This window comes from Mycteria americana, unplaced genomic scaffold, assembly GCF_035582795.1.
Source record: "Mycteria americana isolate JAX WOST 10 ecotype Jacksonville Zoo and Gardens unplaced genomic scaffold, USCA_MyAme_1.0 Scaffold_68, whole genome shotgun sequence".
Taxonomy (NCBI): Eukaryota; Metazoa; Chordata; class Aves; order Ciconiiformes; family Ciconiidae; genus Mycteria; species Mycteria americana.
Window position 1 is genome coordinate 154,561 of NW_027445653.1, and position 17,724 is coordinate 172,284.

Consider the following 17,724-nt stretch of genomic DNA (forward strand, 5'->3'; position numbering starts at 1 on the left):
CTCCTTCACACTGAGGACACTTCCCTCCTGACCTTTCTGGCCTCCTGATCATCCTGTACCCAGCCATCACAGCAGCCCAGCCATGTGAGCTGTCCCAACAGGCTCAGCTGTTCTTCCCTCCAAGTGGAATGAAGAGGTTGCACACACAGCCCCAGCTCCTCCTCTCTGTACCCCAGGCTGAAGGCATCAGTGCATGTCTGGGCTGCAGCACCTCAGCTGGGGCACATTTGGGCTGAGAGCAGACTTGCAGCAGGGAAAGCTGCTACCAAGCCCCCAAGCCCTCAGCTGTGCAAAGGCTTTGCTTCAGAGCAGAGACATGCTGGAGTGGATGGCAGAGGGCAGTGTGAAGAAGAAGTGAGGTGCCCACAAAGAGAGCAAAGCCCGCTCTCCCCAAGGCCAGAGAGAAACAGAGCTCGGTGTTGCATCTGAGCAGGAGAAGGGTTTGCTGTCTGTTGTGTCTGCAGCCCTGAGGGCCTGCGGTGGAGGTGAAGCTGATCTCAGGAAGGGAGAGATGATGTTGAAAATGTCCTTGGCGTTGGATATCCTGTGATTCAGGCACACTGTGAAAATCGCTGGCGTGATCCATGATTGTGACATGGAAGGGGTGGTTAAAAAATGGGGGAGAGAAGACCCAGGAGAGTTTGAGAGGGAATGCACATGACTGGAGACCTTGGCGTGATGTGCTTTGTATTCATGCACTGCCCTGCATGCACTGGAAAGAGAAGGGAACAAACTTGCGTCAGTGCAGTGGTGCGATTCAGTCACTGGCCCAAAGGCACTGAATCTGTCTGAGATGCCCTGGGTGATGCCTGTCACACAGCTAGTTTGAATGGGGATGGGGTTCCTGTATAGGACCTGTGCTGTCCGTGTCAGCTGCATGTAGTTGTGCTGCAGAGCCCTGGCATCTCACTTAGCACTACAGGCCTGTAACTGGATATTAAATTTAGATTCAGCTGCCCTGAATTAGGTTGGACAACTGGAGTACAAGGGATGCACTTGACAAAGTTGCCATTATTCTTGAAGGATGTGTAGAAAATACAGTTGATGGTGAAGAGAAAGAGAAACAGAGCTCTCCCTATGCTGCATGACTCCATTTGATCAGCTGAATACCTCTATAGGCAGCCCTGTACGGAAGGAATATAGTGGTCCTAAATTTGGGCATCTGCTGTCATTCAACCTGGCAAATTTAATTTCCCATCAGCCTCCAAGGAGATGTCCCCAGATGCTGCCCTGTCTCTATGAACTGCTTCATTAGAGCTTGCAGTCATCTGAGTATATCTTGGACCACCTCCTGAACCCCAAATGTCACCAGGTGTTGGTGTCTGAACACCTCACTCCTGGTCTCCATCTCCATTCTTACCATGGGAGCTGAGACAAGGAGCTCACATGCAGGTGCCCATTTTGTGCACACCTGAAGGGAGGCAACAGGAATCCCACCTCCTGTGGGTTTGTGGTCTGCATGGGAGTGAGCTGAGTCCCCTTCCAGCACCAGGACTACAGACCCAGGATGAGATGCCTCTGTGGACTCTGCTGAATCCCTTCCCTCAGCAGGGGTACAGGAGATCCCTACCAGTCACTCTCTGGGTGTCCTGTCTAATGATGGGACAAGGGAAAGTGATGACAGGATCTAAATCTGATTCTGGGAAGTGAAATGACACAGCTGGAAAGAAGTGTCTCTCCCCAGCTGAGGGAGGGAACATGAGTGCTGCCTTCAGCCTGTTTCCCAGCAGGTTCCCCTGCAGCCCCAGGGACACCTGGAGGGAGCCCAGAGGGGGCAGAGAAAGTGCTGCCTTGGGCTGGTCCTCTGCTGCTGAGCTGGGCTGGGCTGCTGGCATGGAGGGAGCTCCTGGCAAGCGGGCAGCGCTGCAGAGAGATAGCTCTGCCCAGGAGCAGCTCCTCTGCAAAGGGCAGCAGGGCTGAGGGCACTGCCTGCAGGCAGCGAGGGGAGAGGAGCGAGGCAGAGAGAGGTTAAAGGCAGTCTGGAGTGGGAGGATGCTGAGAGCTCACTGGAGGAGAAATCTTCACAGCCCTCTACGTGGTAAGTCTGTGGCTGCAGGGCAATGCAGCTGTGGTTCCGGGAGGGATCTCCTAAAGCTGGCACATCCCACAGCCTAAGGGATCTGTAAGCACAACTCTCAGAGATTCTCTGGTGTAGAGGAGGAGGACATGCTCCAGAGCTGGGAGTCCTTACTGAACCATCAGAGGGACATGGCATGATGGCTGCCTCCTCCCAAGGATGGCTGCAGGGGTGTGATGCTGGGTGTGCAGGCAGGGGTGCCCAGGGCTGTCCTTCCGAGCAGGGTCCCTGTGCCCCAGGGTGCTGTGTGCTGGGTAGGGACTCTGCTGCCTGCCACGGTCAGCACTCAGCCTGCCCGCGGAGCTCCCCAGGGTGCTGTGGGGAGAAGCTGTGGGTGGAAGGAGGGACCCCCAGCAAGGCAGGGTCCTTCTGCTGTTGAGAGGGTGCTGTGTGGGTCAGGGCTGCTCAGAGCTCCAGATCACCCCTAGGATATTTCCAATACAAGATCTCAAGGAGAAGGTGAAGACACCAATTACTATAAAGACAAGGAATTTTCCTCAGTCTGTTTTCAATTTCCTACTCTTGAGGAATGGGAGGGGATAAATGATAAAGGAGTTTGAATTTTGACAAGTCACTAAGAGTCCTGAACCGTAACTTTGTGGGATCAGTAGGTCTGCCAGGCATCTCCTAGAGTGCATTCAGCCACTCTGCCTATGGACAGCACCAGCATTACCTCTGCTGGACCCATGAGGCTTAGTCTGACCTGTCCTTTTTCCTACCTGCAAACAGGACCATGCATGCAGCCAGTGCCCTGCAAACAGGCAGGTTTCTGTAGGGCCAGGGGGAGTGCACAGAGGTTGGGATGGGGTCTGTGAGCACTGACAGGGAAAGGCATGGGACAGGGAAACACCTCCCAGGAGGAAAATCTCCAGGCAGCAGAGATATGATCAGGGAATGGGAAGAAACGAAAACCAGACATGTTGTGGGAGGGAGAATTCAGAAATCTCCCTATGATCCCCTCCAATGCAGACCCCTTCCCCCGAGCAAGCCCCCTCACCTCCTGTCCCACCCAGCAAAGCCTCTGCCCTCAGGGCTGTGGGGTCTGAGGTGTGAACCATCTCCTCTGCAGCCAGAGCTCCAGCAGAGCCGTGCTGCAGCTCTCCAGCCACGTGTCCATGTCCCTCTGCAGAGCACAGGGCTGAGAGCAGCTGCCTGGCAATGTTGGTGTCTGGGAGGTGTTGTGCACAGCTGGGTGAGGGTAACGCTGTCCTGAGTGCCCGGCTGCCTCTCCCTTTGCCTCTCTAAGCTCACTGCATTTTTCCTTGTTTCGCCACTTGTCTCTGTTATTGCTATTGCTATCTTGTTCTTGCTGTCAGGCTGTCTGGGGAGGTGGAGTTTCAGCGGCAGAATCACACACTGATCTTGTGTGTCCTTTCATGCAGGTGTGTCTGTGGGAAGAAGTGTCCCAGCTTTCCTCTAAGCTGTGGGGCTGTGGGCAATGCAGTCAGTGCATCTAGGGGATGAGCTGAACCTCCCTTACTCAAATGCCATGATTAGGACAATTGAGTATCTTGTTGGGGTGTCATTCCCAGCTGTGAGCTTCCCTCCAGGATGCAGACCTGTCCTATAGCATCTTGGTGTTATCCGAAAGCCCCACGTAGAAGCGCAGACATGCTACAACAGAGAAAATGCTGTTGGGTTTGTGAAATGAGCCCTGTGTGTATTGGCTCAAGTGGGGTGCTGAGACCTTGAGAAAGGGTGAGACATTTAGTGGTCTGTGGTGGATCCGTCTGTTCTCAGTAGAGTCTGGTGGATGTCAAGGGTAACATGGTTGTGTGATCACCCTCCGCCTCGGAAACCTGCAAGCCCAGAGAAACTGGGAACTAGACAGTGGGACAGACCAGCTACCCTCACTCTGCACTAACCCATAGGCAACCCTCTTGCCTCGCAGAACTCGCTGTGTTCTCCCTGAGGCAGCAGAAATGCTGAGGGTTTCTGACATCCAAGAATACTCGCCAGGGGAGGTGGGGGGGAGCTGTAAAAACCCTAGAACTCTTAAACTGCCTTTACCATTCCTGTTCCTCAGCACTGGGAGTGCAGATGCTGGCAGGCCATTCTGCGTTAACAGTGGTTTCACAGGACAAATTTGAACACCAGGACTGGTCCCTGCTCCTACCCACTTCTGCAGAGTGGGGCTGACTTACCAAGAGCCCGTGGACAGATGCCCGTGGACAAGAGCCCCGGAAGAGCAGATGCCCTGCTCTTCATCACACACATGGCCAGCACCAAGGAGGGCTGCAAGCACAGAGCTGAAGGAAGGTGTCCTAGAAAAAGGAAAGGGTGTCTGTGTGTAGCACGGGGAGGGTCTATGGGAAATGGCTTTGATTTTGGTCAGACACATCTCCCCTAACTTGTCACTGTCTTTCTCTCCTATGACAATGCCCCATGCCCAGAGGCACTAAATGTCCAACGGCAGCTCCATCACCCAGTTCCTCCTCCTGGCCTTTGCGGACACACCGGAGCTGCAGCTCTTGCACTTCTGGCTCTTCCTGGGCATCTACCTGGCTGCCCTCCTGGGCAACGGTCTCGTCATCACTGCCATAGCCTGCAACCACCGCCTCCACAGCCCCATGTACTTCTTCCTCCTCAACCTCTCTGTTCTTGACCTGGGCTCCATCTCCACCACTGTCCCCAAATCCATGGCCAATTCCCTGTGGGACACCAGGGCCATCTCCTACGCAGGATGTGCTGCCCAAATCTTTCTGTTTGTCTTTTTGATGTCAGCAGAGTATTGTCTTCTCACCATCATGGCCTACGACCGCTACGTTGCCATCTGCAAACCCCTGCACTACGGGACCTTCCTGGGCAGCAGAGCTTGTGTCCACATGGCAGCAGCTGCCTGGGGCAGTGGGTTTCTCAATGCTGTGCTGCACACGGCCAATACACTGACAATCCCCCTCTGCAAGGGCAATGCCCTGGACCAGTTCTTCTGTGAAATCCCCCAGATCCTCAAGCTCTCCTGCTCACACTCCTACCTCAGGGAAGTTGGGCTTCTTGTGGTTAGTCTCTTAGTAGTCTTTGGCTCTTTTATTTTCATTGTGCTGTCCTATGTGCAGATCTTCAGGGCTGTGCTGAGGATCCCCTCTGAGCAGGGACGGCACAAAGCCTTTTCCACGTGCCTCCCTCACCTGGCTGTGGTCTCCCTGTTTGTCAGTACCGGCATGGTTGCCTACCTGAGGCCCCTGTCCATCTCCTCCCCATCCCTGGATCTGGTGGTGGCTGGTCTGTACTCCATGGTTCCTCCAGCAGTGAATCCGCTCATCTACAGCATGAGGAACCAGGAGCTCAATGATGCAGCGTGGAAACTGATAACTGCTTGGTTTTTCTAAAGCAAAAGTCTTCCTCTGCATAGCAGTTATAATGTAACTCATTACAGGCCCAGCCTGTCTTCTGGGGGTTTTTTTGTTGTTTTTGGTGGTTTTTTACCTGTGAGAATGTTGTCATCCCCTTTCTATTTCACTGTCTGCTTCTCTTTTCTGATGAGTGGCTGTGTAAATGAGGAGCTGTGCTTTCTGTGTGTTTATACAAAATAAAGGGCCCTTCAGTGATTTTCTTTTTCTTGAGATCCTTCCTCCAAGGCCATTTGGAGCTGCAGGGAGAGTTCCTGTGTGCAGAGTTGGAGGGGACAAGAGTCCCGGCATGGCAGCACTGCCAGGAGCACCAGCGCTTGCTCTTTCGGGGCTCTTCTCTTTCCAATTCCACGTTCTCTTTCTGGTCCCTTGTGTTGGTGTAAGGCCTGAGCACTCTGGCAGCTTGGTCACAGCCGTGCTGTGTGGCAGTCCTGTGACTGCAGGCATGGACAGGCAATGGGCACTTCTGTGACAGAGCTGGCCTCCCTAACAGCGTTTCCATAAAGAAAGGTGATATCCTGAGTACAGTGCCTGAAGGCTTAGGTTTCTTTCAAAGTTGCTGTAAAGAAGAAGCTCAAGAAAGTGCCCTGTTGAGGAAAACACCTGTGAACAGCTAAAGTGTGTGAGTGTGCAGGGTGGGGGCACGCAGCAGTGTCCCTTGCACAGCCAGGCCTCCAGGGACACACTTGAAGGACCAGCAGAGCAGGGGCTGGTCTGTGACCTTGTTTGCTGGACACCCTGGGCAAGGTGCCCCAGGACAATCCTCACAGACCAGCCCCTTGCAACCGTCATTCCCAGCACTGGCCTCTCACCCCAGCCCGGAGAGGTTGTTTGTCCATCCACAGAGGGACACTGAATGTCTAGGTCAGAAGTCCATGTTTGCATTGTTCAGAGGAGACTTAAGCATGCACATCGTGTGCGTGTGGGGAGGTGAACCCGAGTGAGCACAAATGCCATCAGCCATTCCTAGAGGTGCCATGAAGGCCAGTGGGACAGACAGTGCCTCGAGGTCACTTCCCTTTGAGAGTAACGTCCCCTGGGAAACCAACCACCTGAATGCAGCACTGGGATGTGCTTCTGTCAACCGAGGTCCCTGTGTCCATTCCTCAAACCATGGGGCATCTCAGAGAGGTGCAGAGCAGGGCGATACACCGCAGGGCTGAGGTGCCTCCCAGCCTCCGGGAGAGGCAACAGGAGGCCAGAGAGTCACCATGCCTGCTGCAGTGCACTGCCTCCGCGTGTGTAAGGGAAGGACTCGTGCCTCTGAACACCCTTGTGTGCATGAGGAGTGCATGAGGCCAGCTGAGATGTGGACACCACACAGGGCCCTGCCATTTCTGTGTGTGACTCCAGGAACCAACCCCACTGTCCCAGTGAGATTCATCTCACGTGCCTTGGAACGGCTCATTGTAAATGCTCCTGTCTGCTCACATCACCCTTTCTGGATTGTGCCCTCAAATGTGTCAGAACAATCAGAGATGTTCTGGGGTCCTTGCAAAAGGCAGAACCACACCTTTCTTCCAGAAGGGCAAGAAGGAGGATTGGAAGAATTACAGGCTGGTCAACCTCACCTTGGTCCCTGGGAAGGTGATAGACAAATACTCCTGCAGCCACTTCCAGGCACTCATAGGAAAGAAAGGGACTGCAGAAGCTGTATGGGTTGGGGAAAGAAGGGGATGTTTTGTACCTGAACCCTAGGAAGGGTTTTGTCATGGTCTGCCATAGCCTCTTTACAGCCAGATTGGTGATATCTGGGCTGAAGGAATGGATGATGTAGTGGGTGGGAAGTTGGCTGGTGGATCAAGCCCAAATGTCACCAGTGGTAGAGTCCTCCTGGCAGCCACTTACCAGTGGAATCCCTCAGTGCAAGCACTTGGGCCAACACTGCTGAATGTCTCCATTAACTGCCTGTACAATGTGACGGAGTGCCTTTCCAGCTCCTTTGTGGATGATGCCAAACTGGGCAGGGCCGTTGAGCGACCTCATCTGGTTACCACTGCCTTGAGCAGGACAGCTGGACAGGATGATGTTCAGGGGTCTCTTCCAACCTGAGTTATTCTATGATTCAATGGATCTTTTCCTTGGAGAGCTTTCTGAAGACAGAACAGACAGAGGAAGAAGGAAAAACTGAGAGGTAGAAGTAGAGATATAATAGCACCAAGATAAATAGAGCAGTTCCTCTGACAAACATTTCTCCACTCAAACCGTTGGTAGGAAATCTATGAGATAAATGTGATGAAAGAAGCTTACTTTTATCTGCTCAGGTACTGGGCCACAAGGAGGGTGATGGTTGGGTACGGTATCATGTGGTCAATTATGCCTCAGGAACTCATAATCCAGTAGGAAGCCAATGGCTGTGAAGGGGGCTGTGAGGTCACTTCTGCCTCTGGAGGTGATAGGCCAACAGCAGGAATGTGCCTGGGAAAGGGACTGTGAGGTCACTTCTTGCTGAAACAGCTGATAGCTCAGCCCTTGACTCATGGCAGGGGTATGTGCTTTTAAGCTCACATCTGCCAGGGTCTCTGACAGGCCAGCAGAAGGCACCTGGTTGGCACATTGACTGGGAGATCCCCTCTGCCGAAGGACCCAGGCTCGCTCCAGGAAGGGGGCTTACATTTTGGTTGTCCTTTCTCTCCTGCCTGCGTACATGCTGGGACAGCAGCAGGCACGCAGCTTGGTCGTGTCTATCCGAGAAGCTGAAAGGCTAGCAGCCTTGGGAGATGATGGTGAGGTTACTTGTGTGTGGTCAGGTGAAAGGCCAGCAGAAGGCTGATGGGTTGGGATGCCTGCTTGAAGGGTTGTTTCCCAGATGGTGGAGCTCTCCTTGAGGTAGAAAACAGCAGGAGAGAGAAACACTGCCACACAGTGCAGCTTGGAAGGTGGAGATTGGGCATGAGGAGGAAGAAATGTCACTCAAAGGGTAGTGCTGTGGTACATGAAGTCCTCCAGAAGGAGTATGAGATCAGTCCATCTCTTTGTGTTTCACGGAAGAGAGTGTGAGGGTGGACAGATTTCAGTGAATGTATGGAAATGTCGGGCTGAGAGCAAAGTGAGGAAGCGAGATGGGTGTCTCCAGCCTGCAGGGCAAAAGAAGCAGCTGTGGGACAGCGTAGGACAACCTATGGTGGAGATGGCAAAGAGCGCTGGCAAGGCTGGAAGTTCACCAAGGCTTTTCCTCTGAACTATGGCAGTCATCCATGCTACCAAGGCCTATGAGGAGAGACGTTGTCCTGAGGCACTGGGGCCTCACTGGCTCCTTGCACACCCCCAGCAGGGCTGGGAACTGTCATAGCGTTGTCCTTCCCTCAGCACCACACACCCCACATCCCACTGCCCCAGGAAGAGCCCTGAGCACTGTGTGAAGGACAGGATCTGCCTTCCCCGGGGCTGGGGGTCAGAGCTTGGCCTTTCTGCTTCATAGAACAAAGCCAGGGTTTTCTCAGCATCTCAGCTGCCTGCACAGTGCCTTTGCCTGCCTGTAATCATGGCCTCCAGTTGTCTGCTCTAAGGAGTCCCTTGGGAGGCTTTGTCAGTAATGGCCCTCAGTGGGGCTCATTAATGCTTCAAGGTACTTTGGGTTTGGCTTCTGATGTTGATTCTTTGGGGGATTTGTGCAATCTCCTCTCAGTACCTGAGGTTCCAGGACTCAGCACCAAATGCACCATGGGGCTCATTAAAATAAAGCAAGTCCTAATGAGCTATGTGCCTTCCTGTCATTTTCTTCAAGTCTTCAAGAGTTGTACATATAATTTGAGCTGTTTCCTAATGTACTTATAGAGAAAGATTTCAAAGAGCTTCTAATAAAAATGAAGTTTTAATTTCAAGACTGTATTTTATTACTTTTCAGTTTAGAGAAGAGGTGATGGCAGCATTCTCCAGTAGATCTTGATCCAGGGTCTCTCCTAAGGAGATCTGGACTGGTAGGGGAAGCTGTCCCTTGAGGTCTGACACAGTATGGACACCCTCCCACCTCACCTCCCCAACCCCACCATTTCTCTCATTGCCCACCTGCGTCTTTTCCTTACATCACACTTCTCCAGTGAGTGCTGCAGCTGGATGGTACAGCTCCTTTGTGCCAACTCCCACCTGCTTTCCTTAGAGAACTGGCTGCACACAGGCACAGATTGTTTTTCCTATTGGCAAGCAAAGAAAAATAATGCATGAAAAAATCTCATTCACAATAAAACACACCCTGCAACCATATGCTTACAACAAGCTGCCGCTACTGAGGTTGCCTTTCTACAAGGGATAATCTTCTGAGAAATGTTGTAGGGAGGTAGATACAAAAAGGTAGAAATATAGACAGTTAAGGAGTTGGGTAGAGAGACAAATAGGCTACTTAATGGCAGGGTAAGCTTTTAACTCCCTGCTGTCACAGCAGCAGCTGGATGGGTGACAGGAATGTGAATGAACAAAGAGTAAGGGGAGGAGAAAACTGGAGTGTAATGGAGAGTGCCTTTGTCTAGACAGTCTGCTGGAAAGATGACTTTAGAAATGGTCATTGTATCAAATATCACCATTTATATGGTCAAATATATGAAAGACTAGAGAAATTAAATACACCGTAGAGATATATAACAGGCAGAATAGCAGTAAAGAAGTTACACTGGAAGATCAACATTTCTTTTGAATATCCCTTTTGAAATGTCATGGGATTGGTAGAGGTCTCTTGTGAGTGAGGACAAGCAAGTGTTGCACCCATCTTTGAAAGAGGCCAAAAGTGCAACCGCAGGCACCACAGGCTGTACAAGGTCACGTTGGTGAGGCGTGTGCCATCAATGAGAGTCTTCCTGGGTGAATTTTCTGGGCACCCAGATGAGAAGAATGTGTCCAAGAACTATCAGCATGGACTTACCAAAGGTAAACCATGCCTCACCACCCTGATTGCCTTCATGATGAAGGAACTGCATTTGTGCGTGAGGAGAGAAAGGCGGCCATCATTTACCTCAACTTAGGCAAGACTTTTGGCATGGTCTCCCTCAATATTCCTGTACCCAAGTTAGGCCATTACAGTCTGGATGGGCAGACAAACAGATGGGTGAAAGACCAGTTGGATGATGAGGCTGAGAGAGCAGCGGTGAAGGGGTCATACCCTACCTGGAGGCCAATGGGACGTACTGGGGCCTTATGGGGCAGCACAGGGGACTTTTCTGGGCCCTTTGCAGTTTAACATCTGTATCCATGACCCGGAGGAGGCAACTCTCACCACATTTGCCAATGACTCTAAATGGGGAGGAACATTCCTGTGCCTTAGGGAAGCCATTCAGGGGAGACATGACAGGTGGGAGGACTGTCCTGTCAGGAACTTCAGGGAATGGATGAAGGACAAAGGCCACGTGTACTGGTTTTGGCTGGGATAGAGTTAAATTACTTCATAGTAGCTTGTATGGGGCTGTGTTTTGGATTTGTGATGAGAACAGTGTTGATAACAGAGGGATGTTTTCGTTCCTGCTGAGCAGTGCTTACACAGCATCAAGGCCTTTTCTGGTTCTCACACCGCTCCACCAGTGAGTAGGCTGGGGGTGCACAAAAAGTCGTGAGGGGACACAGTTAGTACAGCTGACCCCAAGTGACGAAAGGGATACTCCAGACCATATGACATCATGCTCAGCAATAAAAGTGGGTGGGGGTAGAGGGTGGTGGTTGGCAGGGGGGCTGCTGCTTGGGGATTGGCTGGACATCAGTCGGTTGGTGGTGAGCAATTGTCTTCCTTTGCATCACTTGTTTTTCTTGAGTTTTCTTTTCCTCTCTCTTCTCCTGCTGTTACACTGCTGATTCTCTCCCCCATCCCACTGGGGGTGTAGAGGGGGAGTGAGCAAGCAACTCCGTGGGTGATTATTTGCTGTCCGGGGTCAATCCACAACTAACTTCTAGCCCAGTGTCATCCTTTCTGGCCTTTCCTTTGACCCACACACACAAGCTCCCACCTAACCTGTTGCATGTCCCATAGAGGAGCTCCACATATTGGAGTAGCCCATTCATCACACAGGACATCCCCCCTCATCGTCTTCCCTGTTGCTCTCGCCTAAATATGCTGTATCTCCATCCACCACAAAAGCCGTGGAAGCTGTCCTTCCTCATCTCAGCTCTTACTCCACTGAGGTTACAGCTTTCTGATGGCACACAGGGCTCCAGCTCCTCTTGTCTGTGCCCCAGGCTGTGGGCTTTGGTGCACATTTGGGCTGCAGCCCCTCAGCTGGGGCACCAGGGCCAAGGGCACACTTGTCACATGGGATTCTGGTACCAAGAGCCTGGGACCCCTTGTGTGAAAAGGCTTTGCTTCCCAGGAGAGGAGTGCTGGAGTGGATGGCAGGTGGCAAGATAATGATGAACGAGGTTCCCACAACGAGGGCAAAAGCTGCAGTCCCCAGGGCCAGAGAGAAACAGGCCTGGGCTGTGCAGCCCTGGCAGGAGAGGGGTTTGCTGTCCCAGGTGACTCTGCAGCACTGTGGGACCTGTGACGGAGGTAAAGCCGATCTCCAAGAAGGACAAGCTGCTGCTGAGAAAGTCCCTGTGGGGGACTGATGGGAAGGGGCACAGAAGACAAGGGAGCCAAGCTCTTCTCAGTAGTTCCCAGTGGCAAGACAAGGGGTGATGGACACAGCCATACACTCATGAAATTCCATCTGAACACAAGAAAGCACTTTTTGCCTCTTAGGGTAGTCATACACTGGAAGATGTTTCCCAGAGAAGGTGTGGAGTCTCCATCCATGACAATATTTCCCTTGACTGCAAATACTGTGGGATCCTGTGGAGAGGACCCCTGCTGGAGCAGAGAAAAAATTAAGGAGGAAGGAGCGGCAGAAATGTTAGGTACTGACCATAACCCCCCATTCCCAATCCTCTCTGCTCCTCTCCAGGTTTGGATGTGTAGAAGAATTGGGAATGGAGGAACTTGAGCCTGGGAAAAAGGGCAGTGGGGGTTGGGGAATGGTCTTTAATATTTTTGTCATAGTTTCTCACCTTCTAAATCTATTTTAATTGGCAATAAATTAAACTGATCTTCCGCAAGTCAACTCTTCTTTGCCCACAAAGAGAGGCTGAGAGTGCTGGGATTATGGAAATCCCTCAGAGCTAAACACTGGAGCAAGGACCCAGGCCAGTTGGTGACCTCTCAATCAATGGAGATTTTCAAAATTTGTTGAAGGAGGGCTGTGAGCACCTCACCTAGCTGGAGCTGTCTGAGAACGGGCTTGGCTGGCAGCCCAGCTGTGGCAAAAGCAATGGGACGTAGTGTGTGATGAGTGTCAGAGTGAAAGTAGCTTCCTTTTTGTTGATAATGGCAGTGGAGTTGGGTATCCCTGAGCCCCAGAGGAGGCCAGACGTGACCATGCAGCAAAGGTCACTGCTCAGGACTGGAGTGCATAGCCAGAGGTGGAAATGGCCGGGGTGTGGGACCAGCCTGGGACAGTCATTCTGGGACAGCTTCCCCTGGGTTCCTGGGTCCCCCAGGGAACATGGCAAAGATTGGGCTCCTCTCTTCTGCACCTTTGATGCTTCCTTCACCATGACACCTGCTCCTGTACTGTGAGAACCCTGCTGTGTGCCCCCACCCTGCACACTCACACAGCTTAGCTCTACACTGGCGTTTTCCTCTGCTGGGCACGTTCTAACCAAGCCCAACCCCTCTTCCTAATTGCGCAATACAACACTCCAGGCTGGGCTGGCCCCATGGCAGTGCCCACTGCAGGGTGCTACAGAGCTCTGACCACCCACAGCACAGCCCCAGCCCCTCTGAAGGGCACAGCAGCTCTTGGGGGGCAGAGGAGGGTCAGCCTCCCCATCAGCCCCAGGGCTGGAGCACGAGGAGACAGAGGCCAGTGTCTCCCTGTGTACCCTGGTCCTGTCCCCAAGAGATCCCTGTTGCCAACTGCTGGCAGCCCCTATGTGCCAGGCCCTCTCCCCAGCACAAGGCTCCTGCCCTGGGACTCCTCTGGCTGCTCCTGCTGCCCCAGTGACAGAGCAGCCTGTCCCAAGCTGCTGCATGCAGAAATAAGTTTCTCTGTGTCATCAGTTACCCCTGGAACTAGAGAGTTGTGCCTTTGCTCTTCTGCAGGGATCATCCATGCCTCTAGAGAGCCTTTCCCCAGGGGACTGTGTCTGTGCTGGCCTGATCACATGCTTCTGCCCCTTCCCATGCTCCCTGCAGGGCCCCAAGCTGGTGGTGCTGCTCTGCAGAGCCAGCAGGCTGTGGTGCATGGCAGCCACGGGGAGACAGTCCCAGGAAGATCCCTGCTGATCATCACCATCTCCAGGGGCACCGGCACCCACAAGTGAAAGCTCAGTCCAGGCCTCCTTCCCTAATTCATCACCCCATGCCCTCCTCCCCTTAGCACATGGAGAAACCAAGCACAGCAGCATGGGGGCAATTTCTTCACCCTGTTCCTGACCTCAGCTTTGGAAGAAGAGCCCAACCTGCAGACAGTGGCACTGAGAAAACCTCCTTTTATTACAGAGATGTGACATGGGAGGGCAGCTATACCATCGTGCCATACACATGTGCAAAGACCTCTGGGTCAGACAGACTGGGTTCATGCCTCTGGAGACGTGGAAGGGATCCAGACATTGCTGGGCAAACTTGATCATCACAGATAAAATGCTCAAAACAGGGGAGGTTTTCCGGATATATTGGAAGTCACTTGTGAAGTGACATGTGAAGAGCTTATTGCTGCTGAAAGACTATGGATTGAATGAGCTTCTTCAGTGCATCTGTGAGCTCCTGGTTCCTCATGCTGTAGATGAGGGGGTTCACTGCTGGAGGAACCACTGAGTACAGAACAGCCACCACCAGATCCAGGGATGGGGAGGAGATGGAGGGGGGCTTCAGGCAGGCAACCATGGCAGTGCTGATAAACAGGGAGACCACGATCAGGTGAGGGATGCAGGTGGAAAAGGCTTTGTGCTGTCCCTGCTCAGAGGGGATGCTCAGCATGGCCCTGAAGATCCACACATAGGACAGCACAATGAAAACAAAACACCCAAATGCTAAATAGGCAGTAACCACAAGAAGCCTAACTTCCCTGAGGTAGGAGTGTGAGCAGGAGAGCTTGAGGATCTGGGGGATTTCACAGAAGAACTGGTCCAGCCCATTGCCTTGGCAAAGGGGCATGGAAAACGTATTGGCCGTGTGCAGCACAGCATTGAGAAACCCACTGCCCCAGGCAGCTGCTGCCATGTGGACACAAGCTCTGCTGCCCAGGAGGGTCCCGTAGTGCAGGGGTTTGCAGATGGCCAGACAGCGATCGTATGCCATTACTGTGAGGAGAGAATATCCTGCTGTGATCAAGAAAAGGAAGAAAAAGACTTGAGCAGCACATCCTGCATAGGAGATGGCCTTGGTGTCCCACAGCGAGTTGGCCATGGATTTGGGGACAGTAATGGAGATGGAGCCCATGTCAAGAACAGAGAGGTTGAGGAGGAAGAAGTACATGGGGCTGTGGAGGTGGTGGTCACAAGCTACGGCGGTGATGATGAGGCCGTTGCTCAGGAGGGCAGCCAGGTAGATGCCCAGGAAGAGCCAGAAGTGCAAGAGCTGCAGCTCCCGTGTGTCTGCAAATGCCAGGAGGAGGAACTGGGTGATGGAGCTGATGTTGGACATCTGCTGCCTCTGGGTGTGGAGCACAGAAAAAGGAGGAAAGGACAGTGACAAGTTAGGGGAGACTTCTCTGAGGGAAATCAAAGCCATTTCTCATACTATGCACTCCCCACCATTTTTCCAGTTCTATGAGACCTTCATTCAGCTCTGTGGATGGAGCTCTGGGTCGTGCTGGCTGAGTGTGCCAGGAGGAGCAGGACCTCTGCCCACTGGCTGCCATGGAGTCAGCTCTGCTCTGCAGCAGTGGGTTCAAGGGGATGGTGTGGGCAGTCCTGGTGGTTGAATTTGTCAGATAAAACTGCTCCCAATGCAAAAGGGCTTGTCAGTATCTGCACTGCTATTGCTAAGAAACCACAATCGCAAAAGTGTTTGAGAGAGAGAGGGTTTTTCACAGCTCTCTGCCATCTCAGCTGGTTTTCTTGGATTTCAGAAAACATCATCATTTCTGCTGCACTCAGGGAGAGCAAAGGGAGCCCTGCGAGGCCAGGGGATTGCCTGTGGGTTAGTGCAGAGTGAGGGGAGCTGCTCTGTCCCTCTGTCTTGTTCCCAGCTGCCCTCTGCTTGTCCCTTTCTGAGACAGAGGGTAATCACACTCACATGTTAACCTGAAAAGACACCAGGCACTGCTGAGAGCAGAGAAATCCACTGCCGAGCACTAAGTGTCTCACCCTTTCTCAAGGTCTCAGCACCCCACTTGTAGCCAAGGACACACAGGGTTCATTTCACAAACCCAGCAGCATTTCCTTGGTCGTAGCTTCTCTGTGCTTCTCCATGGGGCATTCAGGTAACACCAAGATGCTATAGGACAGATTTGCATCCTGGAGGGAAGCTCACAGCTTGGAAGGACACCCCAAGGAGATACCCAAGGGTCCTAATGAGGGTATCTCAGTAAGGGAGAGTCAGCTCATTCGCTGGGGAATGACACAGAGTGCATTGCCCACAGCCCCACAGGTTAGAGGACAGCTTGGACACTTCATTCCCATGGACTCACCTGCATGGGAGGAATCACAAGAGCAGCGGCAGTGCCTGACTCGGCTGCTGCAGCTCCCATCCCCAGAGAGCCTGACAGCAAGAACAAGATAACAATCACAATAACACAGACTGGTGGAAAAACAAGGAGAAATGCAGTGATGGTCTAGGTGAGAGAGGCACGTGGAGAGGCAGCCGGGCACTCAGGACAGCGTTACCCTCACCCAGCTGTGCACAACACTTCCCAGACACTCACATTACTGGGCAGTTGCTCTCAGCCCTGTGCTGTGCAGAGGGACATGGGCATGTGGCTGGAGAGCTGCAGCACGGCTCTGCTGGAGCTCTGGCTGCAGAGGAGGTGGTTCACGCCTTGGACCCCACAGCCCTGAGGGCAGAGGCTTTGCTGGCTGGGACAGGAGGCGAGGGGACTTGCTCGGGGGAAGGGGTCTGCATTGGAGTGGATCACAGGGAAATTTTTGAATTCTCCCTCCCACAACATTTCTGGTTTTCATTTCCTCTCATTCCCTGATCATATCTCTGCTGCCTGGAGATTTTCCTCCTGGGAGGTGTTTCCCTGTCCCATGTCTTTCCCTGTCGACACTCACAGATCCCATCCCAACCTCTGTGCACTCCCCCTGGCCCTACAGAAACCTGCCTTTATGCAGGGCACTGGCTGCATGCATGGTCCTGTTTGCAGGTGGAAAAGGGCAGGCAAGAAACACCCTGATGGGTGCAACACAGGTGAAGCTGGTGCTGTCACAGGCAGAGGAGTGGCTGAAGGCACTCTAGGAGGTTTGTGGCAGACCTGCTGATCACTCAAAGTTACAGCTCAGGAGTCTCAGTGACTTCTTCAAACTTGAGAGATCCGTTTTTCCAACTCCCCGTGCCCCCCAAATAGGAAATGAAAAACACAAATTCAGGAAAGCTCCTTATCTTTAACGTAGTCCCTGCCTTGACCTTCCCCTTGAAAAGTCCCCTCAGAAATGCCCTGGGGATGATCTGGAGCTGTGAGCAGCCCTGACCAACGCAGCACCCTCTTGACAGCAGAAGGACCCTCTCCTGCCAGCAGTTGCTTCTTCCACCCAGAGCTTCTCCCCGCACTGCTGCTGGCAGCTCCCCAGGTAAGCTGAGAGCTGACCCTGGCAGGAGACAAAGGTCCTGCCCCAGCACACAGCCCCTGGGGTGCAGGGGCCCTGCTCTGAAGGACAGCCCTGGGCACCCCTGCCTGCACCCCCAGCTTCACACTCTGCAGCCATCCCCGGGTGAAGGCAGCCGACATGCCCCGTACCTCTGATGGTGCAGCAGGGAAGCCGTGCTCCAAAGCCAGTCATTTTCTCTGCACTGGGGAAACTGTGAGAGCCCTCCTGGCAGATCCCGTAGGCTGTGGGATGTGCCAGCTTTAGGAGATCTTTCCAGGAACCACAGCTGCATTGCCCTGCAGGCAGAGACTTACCAGGTAGAGGGCTGTGAAGGTCATTCTGCAAGTCAGCTCTCCTCTGTCCTCCCACTCCCATCTGCCTTTAACCTCTCTGTTACTTCCCTCACCCCCCTCAGTGCCTGCAGGCAGTGCCCTCAGCCCTGCTGCCCTTTGCAGAGGAGCTGCTCCTGGGCAGAGCTGTCTCTCTGCAGCGCTGCCCGCTTGCCAGGAGCTCCCTCCATGCCAGGAGCCCAGCCCAGCTCAGCAGCAGAGGACCAGCCCAAGGCAGCACTTTCTCTGCCCCCTCTGGGCTCCC

The 17,724-nt window shown here is 53.1% G+C and overlaps 1 protein-coding gene across 1 annotated transcript; it reads right to left on the bottom strand.

Moving 5' to 3' along the window:
- Positions 1–14,089: 14,089 nt before the first annotated feature.
- LOC142404087 (olfactory receptor 14J1-like) lies at positions 14,090–15,025 on the bottom strand. Its single transcript, XM_075490483.1, has one exon. It carries the CDS (start codon positions 15,023–15,025, stop codon positions 14,090–14,092), a length of 936 nt encoding a protein of 311 aa, XP_075346598.1.
- Between the last annotated feature and the right edge of the window lie 2,699 nt (positions 15,026–17,724).